We start from the raw sequence: 16,576 nt of genomic DNA on the forward strand, positions 1-16,576 counted from the left end.
GATTCGGATGTGGCCCAGGCCCGTTATTGAATTTAACACTTTTCGAGTCTAAATATTGTCAATTCGACATGATCGATCGACTAAATTTAGTACTAAGAGTCTAAGACATGGTACACCGTTCATGTGAAACGCAACATTTGGATCGTATGATCGTTACAAATCCACATTATTGAATACAAGAAATAACAACATTAAATAAAGATATTACTCCCTAAAATGAAAATAAATAACTAATGATCGGGTTGGAGGAAGTACAATACTTCTCAATCATGTGGAAATTTTATTATTGTTGTGCATGGTTAAGCTAGCTAATACTTGCGCCTACAAAGAGTAACACCATCACCAACTGATAGAAGACTTGACTCGATTCGACCATCTTTGGCTAGATACTCCCTCTGTTCCGGTCATATGTTTACACTTCTTTTATATTGTGAGGGGAAAATAAAGGAAGTGTAAACATATGACCGGAACGGAGGGAGTAGTTGTTTAGAGTCTTTATATGTGCTCGTGTGCTCTCAAGGAGAGGCGCCATTTTTTCGCTAACGTCAAAGAACAGAACATCGTCAGGATACACTATTGAACCGAACCAAAGAGTGTTGTCATAGGCAATGAGTCCTCCAACCTTGACGAGTTTTATTAATGTCTCGTGGTAGTTTATGTAGTTTTTCTTGTCGGCATCAACAAATACAAAATCGAATGTCCCTTCTTTTCCCTGAATTAATCAACATCTCATGAATTCAGTGACGGAGCGACTAATACACTTCTAAATCGATTAATATATATAATGAGTTGAACCTTTTTCAGAACGTTTTACTAAATAACTGTTCTATTATTTTTCATGAGTATGACTAATACAGTTCTCAATCGATTAGTTTCCATAACAGTTTTGCTTTATACGGAATAACTCTCACCTTGTCTAAGAGATTATTAAGGAAGGGCAAGGCATCTCCTTGGACAAAGTCAACTTTGTGCTCAACACCAGCCTTCTTAATAAAAGGCAGTCCAACCTCATAAGCTTCTCTATCTATGTCAATAGCTACAATCTGCAAAAACAAAATAATAAATGTAAACATCCTACTCCATCATAGTAGAAAATTTAAATAATACTTCATTCGATTCAGTGAATCGTTGATTACTAATCTCTTCAAATATAAGTACATTATCACGTTTGTTATCAAAACAATTACTCCGTACATAGGATATCTATTTTAACAACTATTTTTGCTTCTAACGAAAAGGTATCTGTGACATCTCACAACCAGGGGCGGAGCTACCCATTGGGCTATATGGGCTGTAGCCCAGGGTATTTTTTTGAAATAAAAGTTTATGGTTGAGAATAGTACACAGTTGTTCTAACTTGTTCCAACGGTGAAGTAATGTCCTATAAGGCTGGTGACCCGCGTTCGAATCTTCAGTTGTTTGTTTTTATCCACTCCGTTTATAATATGGAGGTTTGGGTTCCATGGTGTATTTCTTTGTTGAATATAGTCATATAGATGTATATGTCAACATGCAATTTCTTTTCTTTTTACTCTTTTTCGTCCCGGTTATTTATTTAACTAATTTTATATTAGAGTGTCTCATTTATTTATTTTACCTTTCCAATATTTTTTTTTTTATTTTTTTTTGCAAGCAAGGGAAATGACTTCCTTTCAAACCTTATTGGATCCGCCTAGTCAGAACTATGACGAGTGTCGTTACACCAGAGATCATAAGGAGAGTCCGGCGAGCCCAAACCTCGGGGATACGCGACAGCACGGAAAGCCGACACCCCGTTTAATAGACCCAAAGGGCCACCGTGCAAATACCTCAGTGCTCCCGTCTAGGGCGTCGAACCCGGAACCTCAAGGATTGAGGTGTTATACCTGGATCTGTGTGTTAAAACCAAAGGTAAATAAATGACCTAGAGGAAAGGATTATGTAATTCTCCTAAATTAATTGCATTTCGGGTTCTTTGTAAACACACAATCACTATATCAGATTTGATTGTTCAAAATATATTACATTCTCGTGTATTTGGTAAAATATACGAAGTGCGTTATCATGCATATAAATACATATTTCAAAAAATTCACTACATTTAATTAAAATATAACTCACACAGGTTTAACATATATATAAAAAAATGATTTGGATGAAGGAAATATTTAACAAATATATAAAACAAATTGGTTAAAGTATTGGGATTTGGGTCATTTTTGGAGGATATAAAGACATGATAATAATAAGTTTTCATTTCATTTTGAGCCTTACAATAAATTTTTTTTTTTTCATTTTAAGTTTAGCCCTACATTGATTCAATTCCTGGCTCCGCCCCTGCTCACAACCACCTTCCCTTTTTGACATTATTTTAATAAGTTGTGAGACATTTTAATCAATTGTCAGACATCAGCAGCTTGTAACGCCACGATTGAGAATTTGTGTTATTTCAAATAGATGTGTGTAACTAAGTATATTATGACAAAAAGATCCATCTAAAATGAAATTGCACCTTTGCATCATTGGGGAGAGCAAGGGCAGTGGTAAGAAGGGAGTAGCCGGTGAAAACTCCGACCTCCAACGTGTTTTTTGCATTCATGAGTTTTATTAATATCGAAAGTAATTGTGCTTCGTCCACCGGCACGTTCATCATGCTCCTGGTGTGGGAGATACATACAAAGAGGCATTGAACAACAAGATGGAACACGGAAATAGGATAAAACATCTAACTCTCATTTTGTGGCTCTTATATCTTATCTTATATAAAAAGAGAATAGGGGGTTTGGCTATTTTGGCGCGGCCTATACCCTTCGACTATACCAATATTTACGGTCAACTCCAATTTCCTACTATTTTCTGTTTTTCTTATGTTTCCACCGCTGAAACTTCTTCTTCATCTTTTCTTACTATATTTTTATTCATCTTTATCCAGACATTTCTCCTTATCATTCTTATCTTTTCCATCCTCCATTCTCCACATATTCATGTTTTTTCTTATCTTATATGCAAAAACAAAACTGATTGTAGTTGAATTGCAGTGACAATAATAGGGATTTTTTACTTTGTTAGTTCTTTCAAATTAATTTATACTGTTTTCGTGTTTGTTCGGTCGGAATCGTAGATTGAATTCCCTATGTCTTGCAACTCTTTATCCTCGAGGAAAACAGTTTACAGTACTGCTTCCACTTCATCTCAATGTTGTCGGTAATTCAGTTTGGACTCATGATCGCCTACAACCGTTAATGAACGCATCAATTCTGGGCGATTGTTTGGACTGTTCTATAATGAAGGTAAATGAATATGCTCATCTTCTTTTAACAAGATTTTTATATCATATTCGTCTTTTGTCTTGTATACCTGAACATGAAATTTGCACACCAAGTGTTTGATTAATTGTCAGAGAAAAATGATAGATAATGCTATATGTATTGTCCAATTTTTGTGTTCAGGTATATTACTTAAACCCCCTTCATCTAATTTTTTTTCCTTGTCGAATTTTAGCTTTGATCCCAATTCATGGAGCATTTGCTAAAGCAGTTTTCTGTACTTTATTTCGTTCGTTGGCGAGTCTTATTTGAGTCTAACTTTGCTATCTATAAAATTTGAACGGTAATCATAGTTGGATTAACCAACGGCAATCGCACATCACATTTTGTTTCCTTGTATTTTTATAGGATACAAAGATGAAATCCTTCATCGAAAATAGAATAAGAGATTTCGTTATGTGTTTCAGGGTTTCACTATTCTAAGGTTTTGTGTGCTCCTATTGTGACCTGAGGTGCAGGATTGCCTCTTGTTTTTTACTGGCGTCACGCCTATTTACGAATCCGTTGTTCAAGCTAAAACAATCGACGACAATATACACATGTAAAACTATGTTTGTCATAGAGCTAAAAATTCGCTTGGAATTGTGAATTGAAAACAGAAAAAATACAATAACACAAAAGCTTATCTGTATTATTTCGCCTTCCGGTTGTTTTAGAGTGTCAAAATTTATTATTTCAGTCTGTGACGGGTTTGCCTTGTATAAAGAAGTACGAAATAATGGATTGGTTTTCTTTGAGTTTGTGTAATAAGGTAAGTGAAACAATGCCATGTTTACAATCCGTCATCTTTGTTATTAATTTGCGACAATTTAGCTATGCATAACCGCATATTGAATTTGTTTGATTAGGTATATAATTAGCTTTTGAAGTAGTTATTATTGGATCGTTTCAATTTCATTCGATTCCAAGTTTGATTTTGTATTCGATTTGATTTGTTTTTTCTTTATTTTTTCAAATGTGAGCCGTTTAAAACATATGAGGATTATCCTAATAAGAATATAAAACTTAAATCAGGAAAACTACAAATGCATAACGCATTTCTAAGAACATAAAGTTAGTTTATGGTTTAACATTAAAGATCCTCATGTGTAATGTATTATCCTAAAAACTTCAACAAGTTGTCTTATTTCGTCAAAGATTCATTTTTGCTTATTCACAACTCCGTCCTTGCTTCTTCTCTCACTCTACTTCTGTATTTATGATTCATTTTCCCTATGTTACTCCAAGTGGTAGACGCCACGTAACACGCTATCAAGAAACAGACGCCGGCTCACACTGTCATACCGACAAGAGCGGCAGTCGTTGCGAAGACATTAGCGCCGTCGCAGTCACCCCAAGTAGTAGACGCCACGGCAGTCACCCCAAGAGGTAGACTCCGTCGCAGTCACTCCAAGTGGTAGACGCCACGTAACACGCTATCAAGAAACGTACGCCGCTCACACCGTCATACCGACAAGAGCGGCAATGTCGTTGCGAAGACATTAGCGCCGTCGCAATCACCCCAAGTAGTAGACGCCACTGTTAGTCACCCCAAGAGGTAGACTCCGTCGCAAAGCTCACTCCAAGTGGTAGACGCCACGTAACACGCTATCAAGAAATGTACGCCGCCACACCGTCATACCGACAAGAGCGGCAATGTTGCGAAGACATTAGCGCCGCAGCTATCACTCCCAAGTAGTAGACGCCACTAGCTCACCCCAAGAGGCAGACTCCGTCGCAGTCACTCCAAGTGGTAGACGCCACGTAACACGCTATCAAGAAATGTACGCCGCTCACACTGCCATACCGACAAGAGCGCAATGTTGCGAAGACATTAGCGCGCCGCAGTCACCCCAAGTAGTAGACGCCACGGCAGTCACCCCAAGAGGTAGACTCCGTCGCAGTCACTCCAAGTGGTAGACGCCACGTAACACGCTATCAAGATACCGACGCCGGCTCACACTAGACCTGGCAAAAGCAACCCGACCCGATTGACCCGACCCGAAAAAGCTGACCCGAGACCCGAAGTGACCCGAACTACATCACCCGAATTTGACCCGGAAACCCGAATTGACCTGACCCGACCCGAAAATGACCCGAGCATTCTTGACCCAAACTGGCCTGACCCGAAAATGACCCGATCCGAAACCAACCAACCCGAAAATGACCCGACAAAATATAACTCTAATTGAACCGAAAAGACTTGAAATGAAAATTTCTCTATTATTCATTGACCCGAAAATGACCCGACCCGAAACAACCCGACCCGTCAACCGAATCGACCCGACAACAAACCCGAAACAGACAAAACCCGAAATGACCCATCCCGACCCGAGTTAACCCGAAATCAATGAGAAACCCGAATTGACCCGACCCGACCGACCCGACCCGAACCCGACCCGTTGACCCGTTTTGCTGTGTCTAGCTCACACTGTCATACCGACAAGAGCTAATGTTGCGAAGACATTAGCGCTCGGTCGCAGTCACCCCAAGTAGTAGACGCACTAGTCACCCCAAGAGGTAGACTCCGTCAGCAAATACTCCAAGTGGTAGACGCCACGTAACACGCTATCAAGAAATGACGCCGCCACACCGTCATACCGACAAGAGCTAGCCGTTGGAAGACATTAGCGCCCGTCGCCACCCCAAGTAGTAGACGCCACTAGCCACCCCAAGAGGTAGACTCGTCGCAAATACTCCAAGTGGTAGACGCCACGTAACACGCTATCAAGATACCGACGCCGCCACACGTCATACCGACAAGAGCGGCATGTTGCGAAGACATTAGCGCCGTCACAGTCACCCCAAGTATTAGACGCCACTGTTAGCCACCCCAAGAGGTAGACTCCGTCGCAGTCACCCAAGTGGTAGACGCCACGTAACACGCTATTAAGAATCAACGCCGCTTCCCGGCCAATCCGACAAGAGCCATCGCACATTACACTCGCAAAAACATTCAAAGTGTCGTGGAAGCGTTGAAACACAGTTGAGATACGTACTAAAAACGCCCGCCAAGCCGAGGCGAAAACAAGAAGGGCGCTCAATTAAGAATACAGGAAGACAACTCTGATAGAGATGAGATGAAGACCACGGCCAGGCCGCAGGCGAAAGAAACGAATTATTATTAGAAGATAAGTTACAAGATTTACAAGTGAGAAGAATACAGACGACGGTCGTCCCCGCGGGGATAATCCGAGACACAACCTACTAAAAGTTGTACAAAAAGCAAAGGCTACGATTATACCAAGAGATAGCGGGAAGGAAGAGCCGAGTAATTGGCCCACGGACAGTGAAATCGATCACCAGTAAACTTGTTCTCATCAAGCAAAGACATGTTAGTGAGGAGTCGAAACAGTCCGTGTAGAACTTGCTCTCTTAGGGCTCGTCGCCGCCATCCATATCGGCGCCGCATCTTCCCGAGGGCAGTAACCCCGGCTTCTCTAGCGGCCTCGGCCTTGGCCTCGGCATCCTCACCGCCCTCATCCTTTCGGCCTCCTCCTTAGCCACTCTAGCCCTCTCAAAGAAGAGCCGCTTTCTCCGCGGCCGCCTCCCTCTCCATCTTCGCCTTCGCCGCCTCTTTGGCCGCCTCCACGCGCGCTTTCTCCTTAGCCGCGACTCGTCATCAAGCGAAGACGTCGAACCCGTCCCACGGAAGGAGCCATCAAGAGGGAAAAGCTCCCCGATAACTTCCCGACAAAGCATCTTCGCCAAGTCCCGAAACTCGGCGCACGATTTGGGGAGCATGACGGTTTGGAGCATATCGACGTCCGCCTCCTTTTGCTTGATGATGGCCTCTTTGCCACGAATCGGCTCGGCTGGGCCTTAAACATGCCCCCGTATTGATCCTTCGCCGGAGACAGAGGTCGGCACGCTTCGAGCAAGGCTACATTCCTCAAAGCGGCCTTCGCGGCCGGTTGCCGCGGCCTCGGCCTTAGCTCTCTCGGAAGGACCTCCTTTTCGGCGTCCTCCGGAGCTTTCGCTCACCCAAAAGCGCTTTCTCAAAGATCTCCCCGAGCTTCGCTCATTATGGAGACTCGGCCGCCGACGCAGCCCACCGCTTAGTGGCATTACACTCGAAACGGCTCGAGCAATGACCCTCTCCCCGCTCCTCGAGGCGAGCCCCGTAGCCACGTTCCACCTCGCGCGCCTCCCTAATCGCCTTTGTGCCTTCCTCTATAAGTCGGGAGACGGAAGCCTTCCGGGGGGAGGAACGGCGGTGGTACTTTGGCCACTGCTGCGGGCCGGGAGAAGGAAACCTTACGGGATGAAGAAGTGACGGTGGCGCCCGATCGCGAGCTCGCGCGAGAGAAGCCCACCGCCCGCCGCCCAAACGTGAGCGATGGCCGATCGCGGGCGATCTCGCAAAAATCCAATTAAAGCATCGTATCAACCGACTTATCGGGAACACCTAATGGCACGGCTAAGTTTAAACCACGGGATGACGGGTACCATGTATCGGCCTTCTTGGCGGAGAAGGCACTTCCTTCCGGCCAGCAGAGGCCGTCCTTTTCCTCCTACGAGATAAGGGGAGATCCCTGCGCATCGAGTCCCCCTCATCGGGAATATCAACAATCTCCACCTTCTTAGGGGAGAGGACGGGAGTTGAAACCGGTTTCGACGCCGTCTTCCGCGTCCGACGCACTACGCCGCTAATCACCCGGGCCTGCGCCTCCTCCTTGCTCAAGCCCTTCACCGCATTTGTTCCATGAGGTCATTCGGCGGCGTCCGCGATCATGGGCGAGCCTTGGGATGCAAGTTAGCAACGGTCTTGTCTTTACGCGGCCCCCATTCTCCGAAGAAGATCCTCGGATAGGTCCGGTCCGAAGTGGTCGCAAAAGAAACAAAGAATCAAGAAGAGGAAATAAATCGAAGTCCGAGAAAACAGGAGCATTGAGAGCGGTGACGGGCCTCACACCGACCCCACTCACCTGCGCCGGGGCGGTATGAGGCCGACGTAGCAAAGTGGCTCATCCTGGAGAATGATCTCGCGTCTGGGAATCCATCTTTTCGGCACCCCACTCTTGTCCACCTCGAAGAGCCTCATCGCCAACCTCTCATCCTCCTTCGGATGGACCCGTGGCATCCATTTTCGATGTTTCGGGTGACCCATCCGTCATGCTCCGCCCTAGTCTCACACCGCAAGTTAACTGGTCCGGAAGGAGCGGGCGTGGATAGTCGTCGGCACCTTAACGTACACCCACCGACCCCCGCCGGTCCTTGCTAGAAGAGAGCTTGTCAACAGAGACGTAACCTTGCTCCGTTTTTGCACTGTACCACCCGACACGGCCAGAGATTGATGGTTTCGAGATAATGAAGTCGACGGAATAAATTCACCGTGAGCCTCTCCCTTGAAGAGACAAAGCCGACGAAACCGATTATGGTTCTCATGGCCAACGGGTGCGATTGGGCAACGGCAACGTTCATAGCCTTAATTATGGCCATAACATACCCATTCGGAGGAAACCGAGACCATACTCCAAATGCCGCATGTACACACCGGTGTGGCCTGGCGGAGGACAACAGACGGACCGACCCTCCCGGGGATGACAATTTCGTATCCACTACCGAAGAAAAAATGGCCCTCGAAAAGTTTCTCACCAGAACAACCGGCAAGCTTATGGGACCAAACACGGTCAAGGCGAACCTTACAGGCATCACCGTGATCCATGACGCATCGCTCTCATTAGGACGAGGCCTTTCCTCCTCCTCACCAAAATCATCACCAAAATCACCACAAGAATCTTCATCCTCCCATTCCTCCGAATCCGAGGATCAACCTCGGAGAAGGAGACCTAGGACCCTCCGACACGGGCCCACTAGGTCCAAAGATCGGCGAGAAGACATGTTCACAACAAATTACTAGCAAAGAAAAGAAAAATTCGTTTGTTTACCTTCAAAGGAAAAAGTGCTAGCCGGATCAAAAACTCTGAAGCTTGGAAGAAAAGAAGAAGCCCTTGGTTTTTAGCAAGACGAAAATTTTGAAGAAAATTTGAGAAAATGAAATTAGTGACCAAAATCACGGAAAAACCGCCCTATTTATAGAAAAAAAAGCCCACAATGAAGGGCCAATCGAGCCACGACCCATGAAGCAACCCAATCAACGAGCAAACACGTGTCGAGCATGCAACAACGGAATGTCAATCGTCGCAACAGTTAAACGTCAATCAATGCAACAGTGACCAAGCGTCTTCAACACGCCCGTTCACATCCCTTCAACTATTCATCTTCCTCAACAAATTCCTAGGTATCTGGTCTCCGCCGGCCACCCGATCAACCAAGCTAGGAAGCAGGCGGGGGCAATCAAAATCAACCAAGCACTCTCGGCCTTGGTCACGGCCGGCGTCATATTCTTTTCCACATCGAGTGCCCTTTACGCATCCATGTGGAGGGGGGATATGGTATACGGCACGGCCTAGCAAGAGCCACGCCGATGCACAAGAAGAAGCCGATGCGGAAAATTTCTAAAAATCACTTGTGCGAGAATACATGCTCAACGTACACGCCGGAGCCCATACCACGGCATAGACTACGCCGGGGGCAAATTGATGGGGCATATTCTCGCACCGCCGACCAAGTCGACACACCGAGCAAGGTCAAAGATATCCATGACAAGTCAACGACTTAGATAGCCTAGCCGATGCATCCCATCTACCGCCACACCGGGTCTCGGCGTGACAACCGCGTAGGGACACACATCCGCGTACTCATATCCAAGACCCCTCGGCGACGAGTCAACATTGTCCGCCGGCCCGCCATAGGTCCTTGGCCGAGGGGTAGATCGGTCTTTCCACCGCTAAGCCACTTGGCCACTTGGCCACTACGTGACAAAAGGTGAAAGTCTATAAATACTCCTCAACCTTCATTGAGGAAAGGATCTCACAATTATAACCTAAATACACTATTCATCTGGTAATATCTCCCCTCTCTCTCTACAATATATACCTAGCCAAGTTTACACGCACTTGATCCTTTAAGTTTTGCGACTTGAGCGTCGGAGTGAGTACGCTTGGCACACGGCCCAAGCCCTCGGTTCGTTCATTGTTGCAGGAGAGGCCGAGTGGGACGAGAGGAGCAAGAAGGATTCAGCTCAAGACATTATTCTACGAGCCACGGGTGGTAACTAATCACTGCTCTGGAATTATACCCGGAACAGTCTTATTTCGTCAAAGATTCATTTTTGCTTATTCACAACTCCGTCCTTGCTTCTTCTCTCACTCTACTTCTGTATTTATGATTCATTTTCCCTATGTTACTTTATGGTGTAGTCGTGCGCATCATCATGTCATGATAAGGACTGCGTGTCTGCGTTCAAGGTTGCGTTCATGCCTCGGCTACCACCTCTCGATCACCCATAAATTTTGTGCGATTGTTTGGTTCATTCTAGAATGGAGGTAATGAATTATGCTCATCTTCCTTTATCATAATCGTCTTTGTATTGTGCTCCTTAAAGTGATTTTTTTCTTATAGTGAGCACCAAATGTTTGATTACGTGTCAAAATGAAGTGACAGTGTTATCTCATTGACTATGTTGTGTCGAAGTTTTTCCGTTGTGCAATACCTCCATGTCATCCGGTTCTTTACATTTTCAGTCATTTATGAGGAGTATTTTAATCATACGTAAAGAATCGTGTGGGACAAGGTAGTATTATTTTAGGCAGGTGTTGAGCCTAATAACTTAAGTTATTGTCGGAAAAACTTCTTTTGTAGTTCCAATACGTGATTTTGAGTAAGATATCAATTAAAATAAGTTTGCGAACATAGAATTCACTAAGAAATTTGTTCCTAAGCTTCAAAGACATGCGTTAATGGTGAACAACAATGATATTTCTCTTGATAGGACGAAGTTGTGCTTAATCTTAGCTGCAATTATTTTGGCTTGAGTAGTTGTTTCTGCCGATACATATTTTCTAGATGACTCGATTTTATCGATTACCATAAAACCAATCGATCTCATGGATGACTCTCTCTCCGTGGAAGCTAGCATGTTTGAGCGGGTCATCTTTATCTCTTGATAATTTTGCTTTTTGCTCTGTGTATATGCTAAGATTTTCTAGAGATACTACATGCTTGTTATTCTTTGCCTCCAACTTTGGTATTTAGCATTGATTTTAGATTAGCAATATACCACAGAGAGGGATTTTAGTGTGCTTGTATTCCTTGGAACACATCTATATTTACGGTCAAGCCCCTCTTGTGCATTACTTGGCTTCACACACAAAATAATTTTTCTTTGTTATCTTATTTGTTTATTCTTTCGAGTCTTTCATCCACGAGTCCATGGAAGCGGTGATCTTTTTCTTAGCTTATCCTACATTCGTAATTGCAATTTTACACTTAAATTTCAATTTTAGGATGTCGACCAAAGTTTCAATTTTTTTGCGTTTTTATCCGTGGAAAGCATTTATTGCAGCTGATTGTTTGCTTTGCTTTTCAAAGGTGTGTTTTTCTCTAACTCAAGTTATATTTCTTATTTTATTGACGAAAGTACAAACTTAGGTTTGGTGACGGGGTATACAATGGTTTTTGCTTGTCTATTTGTCGTGTGGATAAAAAAAAATCTGGCTAACAAGTAACAGTATGGAACTATGGATAGTGAGTTAGTGACAATGTTGTTTCCTTTGTTCTTGGTGAAGAGAGCCCGATGAGGTGAAAGTTGTGATCTTTCCCTTTCGTCAGTCCCTTGCACAAGCAATAACGTTAATATATGGATAGACTTGAACTTTTTTGTTTTACATTGAGCTCTCCATGTATTTCCAGCTGAAATGGATGAACCGACTTGCAACTGTTAAAAAAGATGGAACTGTACAATTTGAAGTACCTGCAAATATTAAAAATCCAAGCCTTCATTTAGGACCTGGAGTAAGTTATGATCATACCTCAGAAATGGAAGAACACTATTCAGCTGAGTATGAAGATCTACCTCCTATGCAAATTGTGATGCTAATTGTTGGTACCAGGGGTGATGTACAACCCTTTATCGCCATTGGGAAGCGTTTGCATTATTTATTGTGTAGAGGCAGAGTGATTTTGCAACAGCAAAATTTGAAGGATTTGATATAAGGCCTGATTTGATCCCAATCTTGCAAAAGATTTGGCAAAAGCATGTCAACATACTAGAGAACAACGTTGTACGTAGTGAGGACATAATTGCTAGGGGATTGGAGTCCCTAGCCACTATGATACATTAATTTCTCGGTAAAAAAACAAAAGAAAAAGCTTTTAAAAAAATACTCATTTCATTACTTCTTACTATTTGATTTTTATTTCTCAAATCAAAATACAATGAGCAAAAACATGAAAAATAAATGAATTGTCAATTTAAATTTCATAAATAATACACTAAAAAGTAGCTCTCATAGATACGGTGCATACATTCCGCACTACCAACTACCGTTATGCATATCCTTTTCTTATCAGTTATACATAAATGAATGTAACACAAAACTAATTTTCCACTATTCAAACACACATTTGATCCAAAAAAATTATTCTAGATAAATTGGGACTGTGACTTAGCTACATCCTTGAAATTAATTTACACTACATCCCATGTTTGGTTCGTTATGAATCTTCGATTGGTTAGCCGGCAACCGATGACTTCTAATATTAGTTTGTCATCGTCTTGCGACTCTTAATTCACGTGAGAAACAATCCTCACTACTGCCTCACTCTATTCTCAATTTGGTGGGAATTATCAGATTTCCAATAAATTTTCTTGGTTTGAATGTTTTATTTCCAATTTAAATTTGTTATTTTCAATGATCGATGATGTAGTCTTTGTTGAGCAATGGTGAAGTACAAGATTTTGTCATTTTGATGATGTTAAGAGATAAGTACTAAGAAGAGGTAGTTTTAGAATTTAAATTCCATTACCCCTTTATTTTTACGCATTAATTTAGAACCGTTCAACGATCCCAAAACGCGAGCTGGAACATCGAAAAGAAGTGGACTCTCATTTTTTGTAAGATTTAGGAGTTGTTTAATCGACTATTTTGGAACAGAATGGAATGAATTGAATTTGATTCATTCTAATGTTTGGTTATAGAATGGAGTTAAATACCCCATGATATTTAACTTTACTCTAACCCCTTATAATCTTATCGGTACGTATTCTCTCCATTTTCTTGAAAGAAATGAACCTCCATTTCTTATAAACGGTCCGGATTAAATCTTATAAAGTTCTAATGATTGTAATCGTCTTATGAAAGTAATGTTTTAGTAAATGAACATAGAAAATATATTTAAAATTGGAGTATTAGAGAGGAAATGGAGAAGATTCACATTTACCCAAAGTTTCAAACTTTATTCTTCCCTTTACAAGTTTAGATTAAACGAAATAATTTTAAGTAAGAATGAATTTGGAACACCATATCTCTATGTTAACATACTCCATTCTACTCTATTCCATTATCCGGAAACAAACGACCCCTTAAGAGTATGTGAACATCAAAGATGCAAAGAGAGACGAAGTATAACAATCGGATCCTCGCTTTTGCTTCTTTTCTAGAACGGGAGAAAAAAAAGGCTTGGAGAGAAATCGATGGGCAACAAAAAAATAGTAAGTGACAAATTCCTTGAACAATGATCGTTGTAGAAGGCCATTAAACGCTTTGAAAATGTAGTATTTTTTATAGATGTTAGCTCTTAAATAATACAGAGTATATGTGTAAATGTTATGGGTAAGTTTTTCGTAAAACAAATTGTGATAAAATATTTGAAAATCATTAATAAAGCACTGTAATGCACTTAGTGAAGGTTAATTTTTGTTTGAAACATAGTGAATTGGCGGTTTTACAATAACTTTTGTGTAAAACAATCTTATAGAAGAATGAATGTGGCCATCTTTTCATAGTGCAAAGCAAAGTTAGATAACCCGCTGGATTAAAGCCCCGTTATTTTGGACTTGACATTCAAACGAGGATCAAAACAACACACATTTCAAATATGCTAATATGATTTATACTCAATATATAGCTATTTATATACTCTGTATCTTTTAATATCAATGACACTTCTCTTTATTTTCGTAGAATTGATAAACTTGGTGATTATCGAGTATAATAATAAGGTTGTTTTAATTGCACCGAGCCATGGCAACCCTTTGTAGGCGGTAGGCCCTGCCCTTTTGGCTGATGTGTTAGATACTTTTCAAAACAGTCGAGACATTATCAATTTTTAGCGACAATGTTAATGGGTGATATACTTCATATGTGACAATTGTGTAAATAAAAGCATATATAAGTTTAGTTCAAAATACGTAACACATGGACTTTGTATATTACTAATACTGTTTTAATAAAAACATGCGTTCATTTTACATGACGCCTCTAATCGATTTACATTTTTGCAAAAAAATAAAATGTTGGATGCCGCGTGCGAAGCCGCGGCTCATTTCAACTAGTATTAGAAAAAAAAAAATAGATAAAGAGATAAGAGTGATACGTATATGGATATTTCTCCATAGTGGCATGCCTCAGTTCCTTCAATTGCTCATGCTCATTTGGGTATGCACTTGTTTCCATAATATACTGAATTATTCACAACTTAAATTAGCCCTTAATCATACATTTACTAAGTTAATTAAATGCTAATTAATTTCAAGTTATAGTCCCTATGCCCTAATCATCATTTGTTTAACTTTGATTAAATACATGGCTGAGCTAGGATTTGATCTTAGTACGGGCGAAAAATTTCAGCAGGGCGAACGGGTAATGGTATAAGGGAACTTGAAATAATTTCGAAATTCTAACTAATTAAAAACTTTGAAATTTTAATCGTCCAACAAACGGGAACGAGTGCCCCTGCCGACTCTCCCCTAGCTCCAGTACTGGTAAACAAATGATTGGGATTTGGGACGGAGGGAGTGTTAAACAAGCTAGTTTGCATACCTGAAGAAGAGCCGGACTACTAAGAATGTTCTTCTTAGGAGATGATTGCTGGTTTGCCTGTAATTTTGCTAAGAGATTATAACTAGTACTACTAATTATAGATGTTAATTACTTCTATTAAGATCAGTTACAAAATCCAATTCAATTAATATAAGTATTGATTTCGAATGACCCATGATGAAAGTTAAGACACGCATTTAAAAAACCGTTTAACAAAAAGCGCAAGCAAAGTTAAAAGCATCCTCTTACCATGAATACAAAATAGAGGAAGTAATAAGTAATAAGAGTAGTAGGTATTATTGTGTGTGATGAGCCTATAAGGGATGATATATTCATATGTGTATTTAACTATTTATAGTACCAAAACATAAATATGAAAGCAATTGAAACCGTCGAAAATGGAAAGAACCACATTGTAATTGTCGTCCTATTATAAAGATAATAATTGCAGCACATCCATTAGATAGTCAAAAATGTAATGAATACATTGTAATTGCCGTCCTATAAAAAGAAAATTGCAGCACAGTAGATATAAGCAAAAAAAGAAACAGATGTATTACATTAGATTTTTTAGCAATTGAGTTTATGTGTATTTTTTTTCCGAGTTTTTAAAGTTTATTGTTACATTTTGATATTTTGACGTCAAAACTTAGAATTTACCAAATTTATATGTCTATAAATAACAACACTAATAAGATATTACACTCCGAAATGAAAATAAATAACTAATGATCGGATCGGACGGAGGAAGTACAATACTTCTCGATCATGTGAAAATTTATTATTGTTGTGCACGGTTAATAATTAAGCTAGCTAATACTTGCGCCTACAAAGAGTAACACCATCACCAACTGACAAAAGACTTTACTCGATTCGAGCATCTTTGGCTAGATAGTTGTTTAGAGTCTTTGTATGTGCTCGAACCAAAGAGTAACACCATCACCAACTGACTAATAAACTTATCAACCGGTTAAATTCTATAGTGAGTCGAATTTTTTTGAGAACGGTTTAATAAATAACCGTTCTTGAATTTGTAACTATATAAGGGTTCCAAGTGCTTAACAGTGAAGGGAATCGTTCTAATATACTTATTTTATAAAAGCGATTTTTGTAGGGAAACTCTCACCTTGTCTAAGAGATCATTAAGGAATGGCAAGGCATCTCCTTGGATCGGACAAAGTCAACTCTTTGTGTTCAACACCAGCCTTCTTAATAAATGGCAATCCAACCTCATAGGCTTCTCTATCTATGTCAATAGCGACAATCTACTAGAAAAAAAAATGTAAACATCATAATCCATCATAGTACAAAATGTCCAATAATATATACTTCATCCAAATTATTCATATTCCTGTTTTTTAGGGTAGTTAAGTAAAAATCGCAAGTATTATAGTTGTGGATCTA

The 16,576-nt window shown here is 40.9% G+C and overlaps 1 protein-coding gene across 1 annotated transcript; it reads right to left on the reverse strand.

The window, feature by feature from the left end:
- Positions 1 to 159: 159 nt before the first annotated feature.
- On the reverse strand, positions 160 to 15,483 carry LOC141586205 (flavonoid 3',5'-methyltransferase-like). Its single transcript, XM_074407351.1, has 7 exons — positions 15,422 to 15,483; positions 15,173 to 15,229; positions 14,727 to 14,812; positions 2,492 to 2,636; positions 912 to 1,043; positions 506 to 712; positions 160 to 389 (listed from the first exon to the last, which is right to left on the reverse strand). Exons 1-7 carry the CDS (start codon positions 15,422 to 15,424, stop codon positions 309 to 311), a joined length of 711 nt encoding a protein of 236 aa, XP_074263452.1. The 5' UTR covers positions 15,425 to 15,483; the 3' UTR covers positions 160 to 308.
- Positions 15,484 to 16,576: the final 1,093 nt, after the last annotated feature.

The sequence above is a fragment of the Silene latifolia genome, chromosome 6, assembly GCF_048544455.1.
Source record: "Silene latifolia isolate original U9 population chromosome 6, ASM4854445v1, whole genome shotgun sequence".
Taxonomy (NCBI): Eukaryota; Viridiplantae; Streptophyta; class Magnoliopsida; order Caryophyllales; family Caryophyllaceae; genus Silene; species Silene latifolia.

Coding starts and splice junctions, on each gene's coding strand:
- LOC141586205 (XM_074407351.1), bottom strand. Junction 2,637..14,726: donor ATGGAGAAATATCCATATAC/GTATCACTCTTA, acceptor CTCCCACACCAG/GAGCATGATGAACGTGCCGG. Junction 390..505: donor CTCTCCTTGAGAGCACACGA/GCACATATAAAG, acceptor GAACAGAGGGAG/TATCTAGCCAAAGATGGTCG.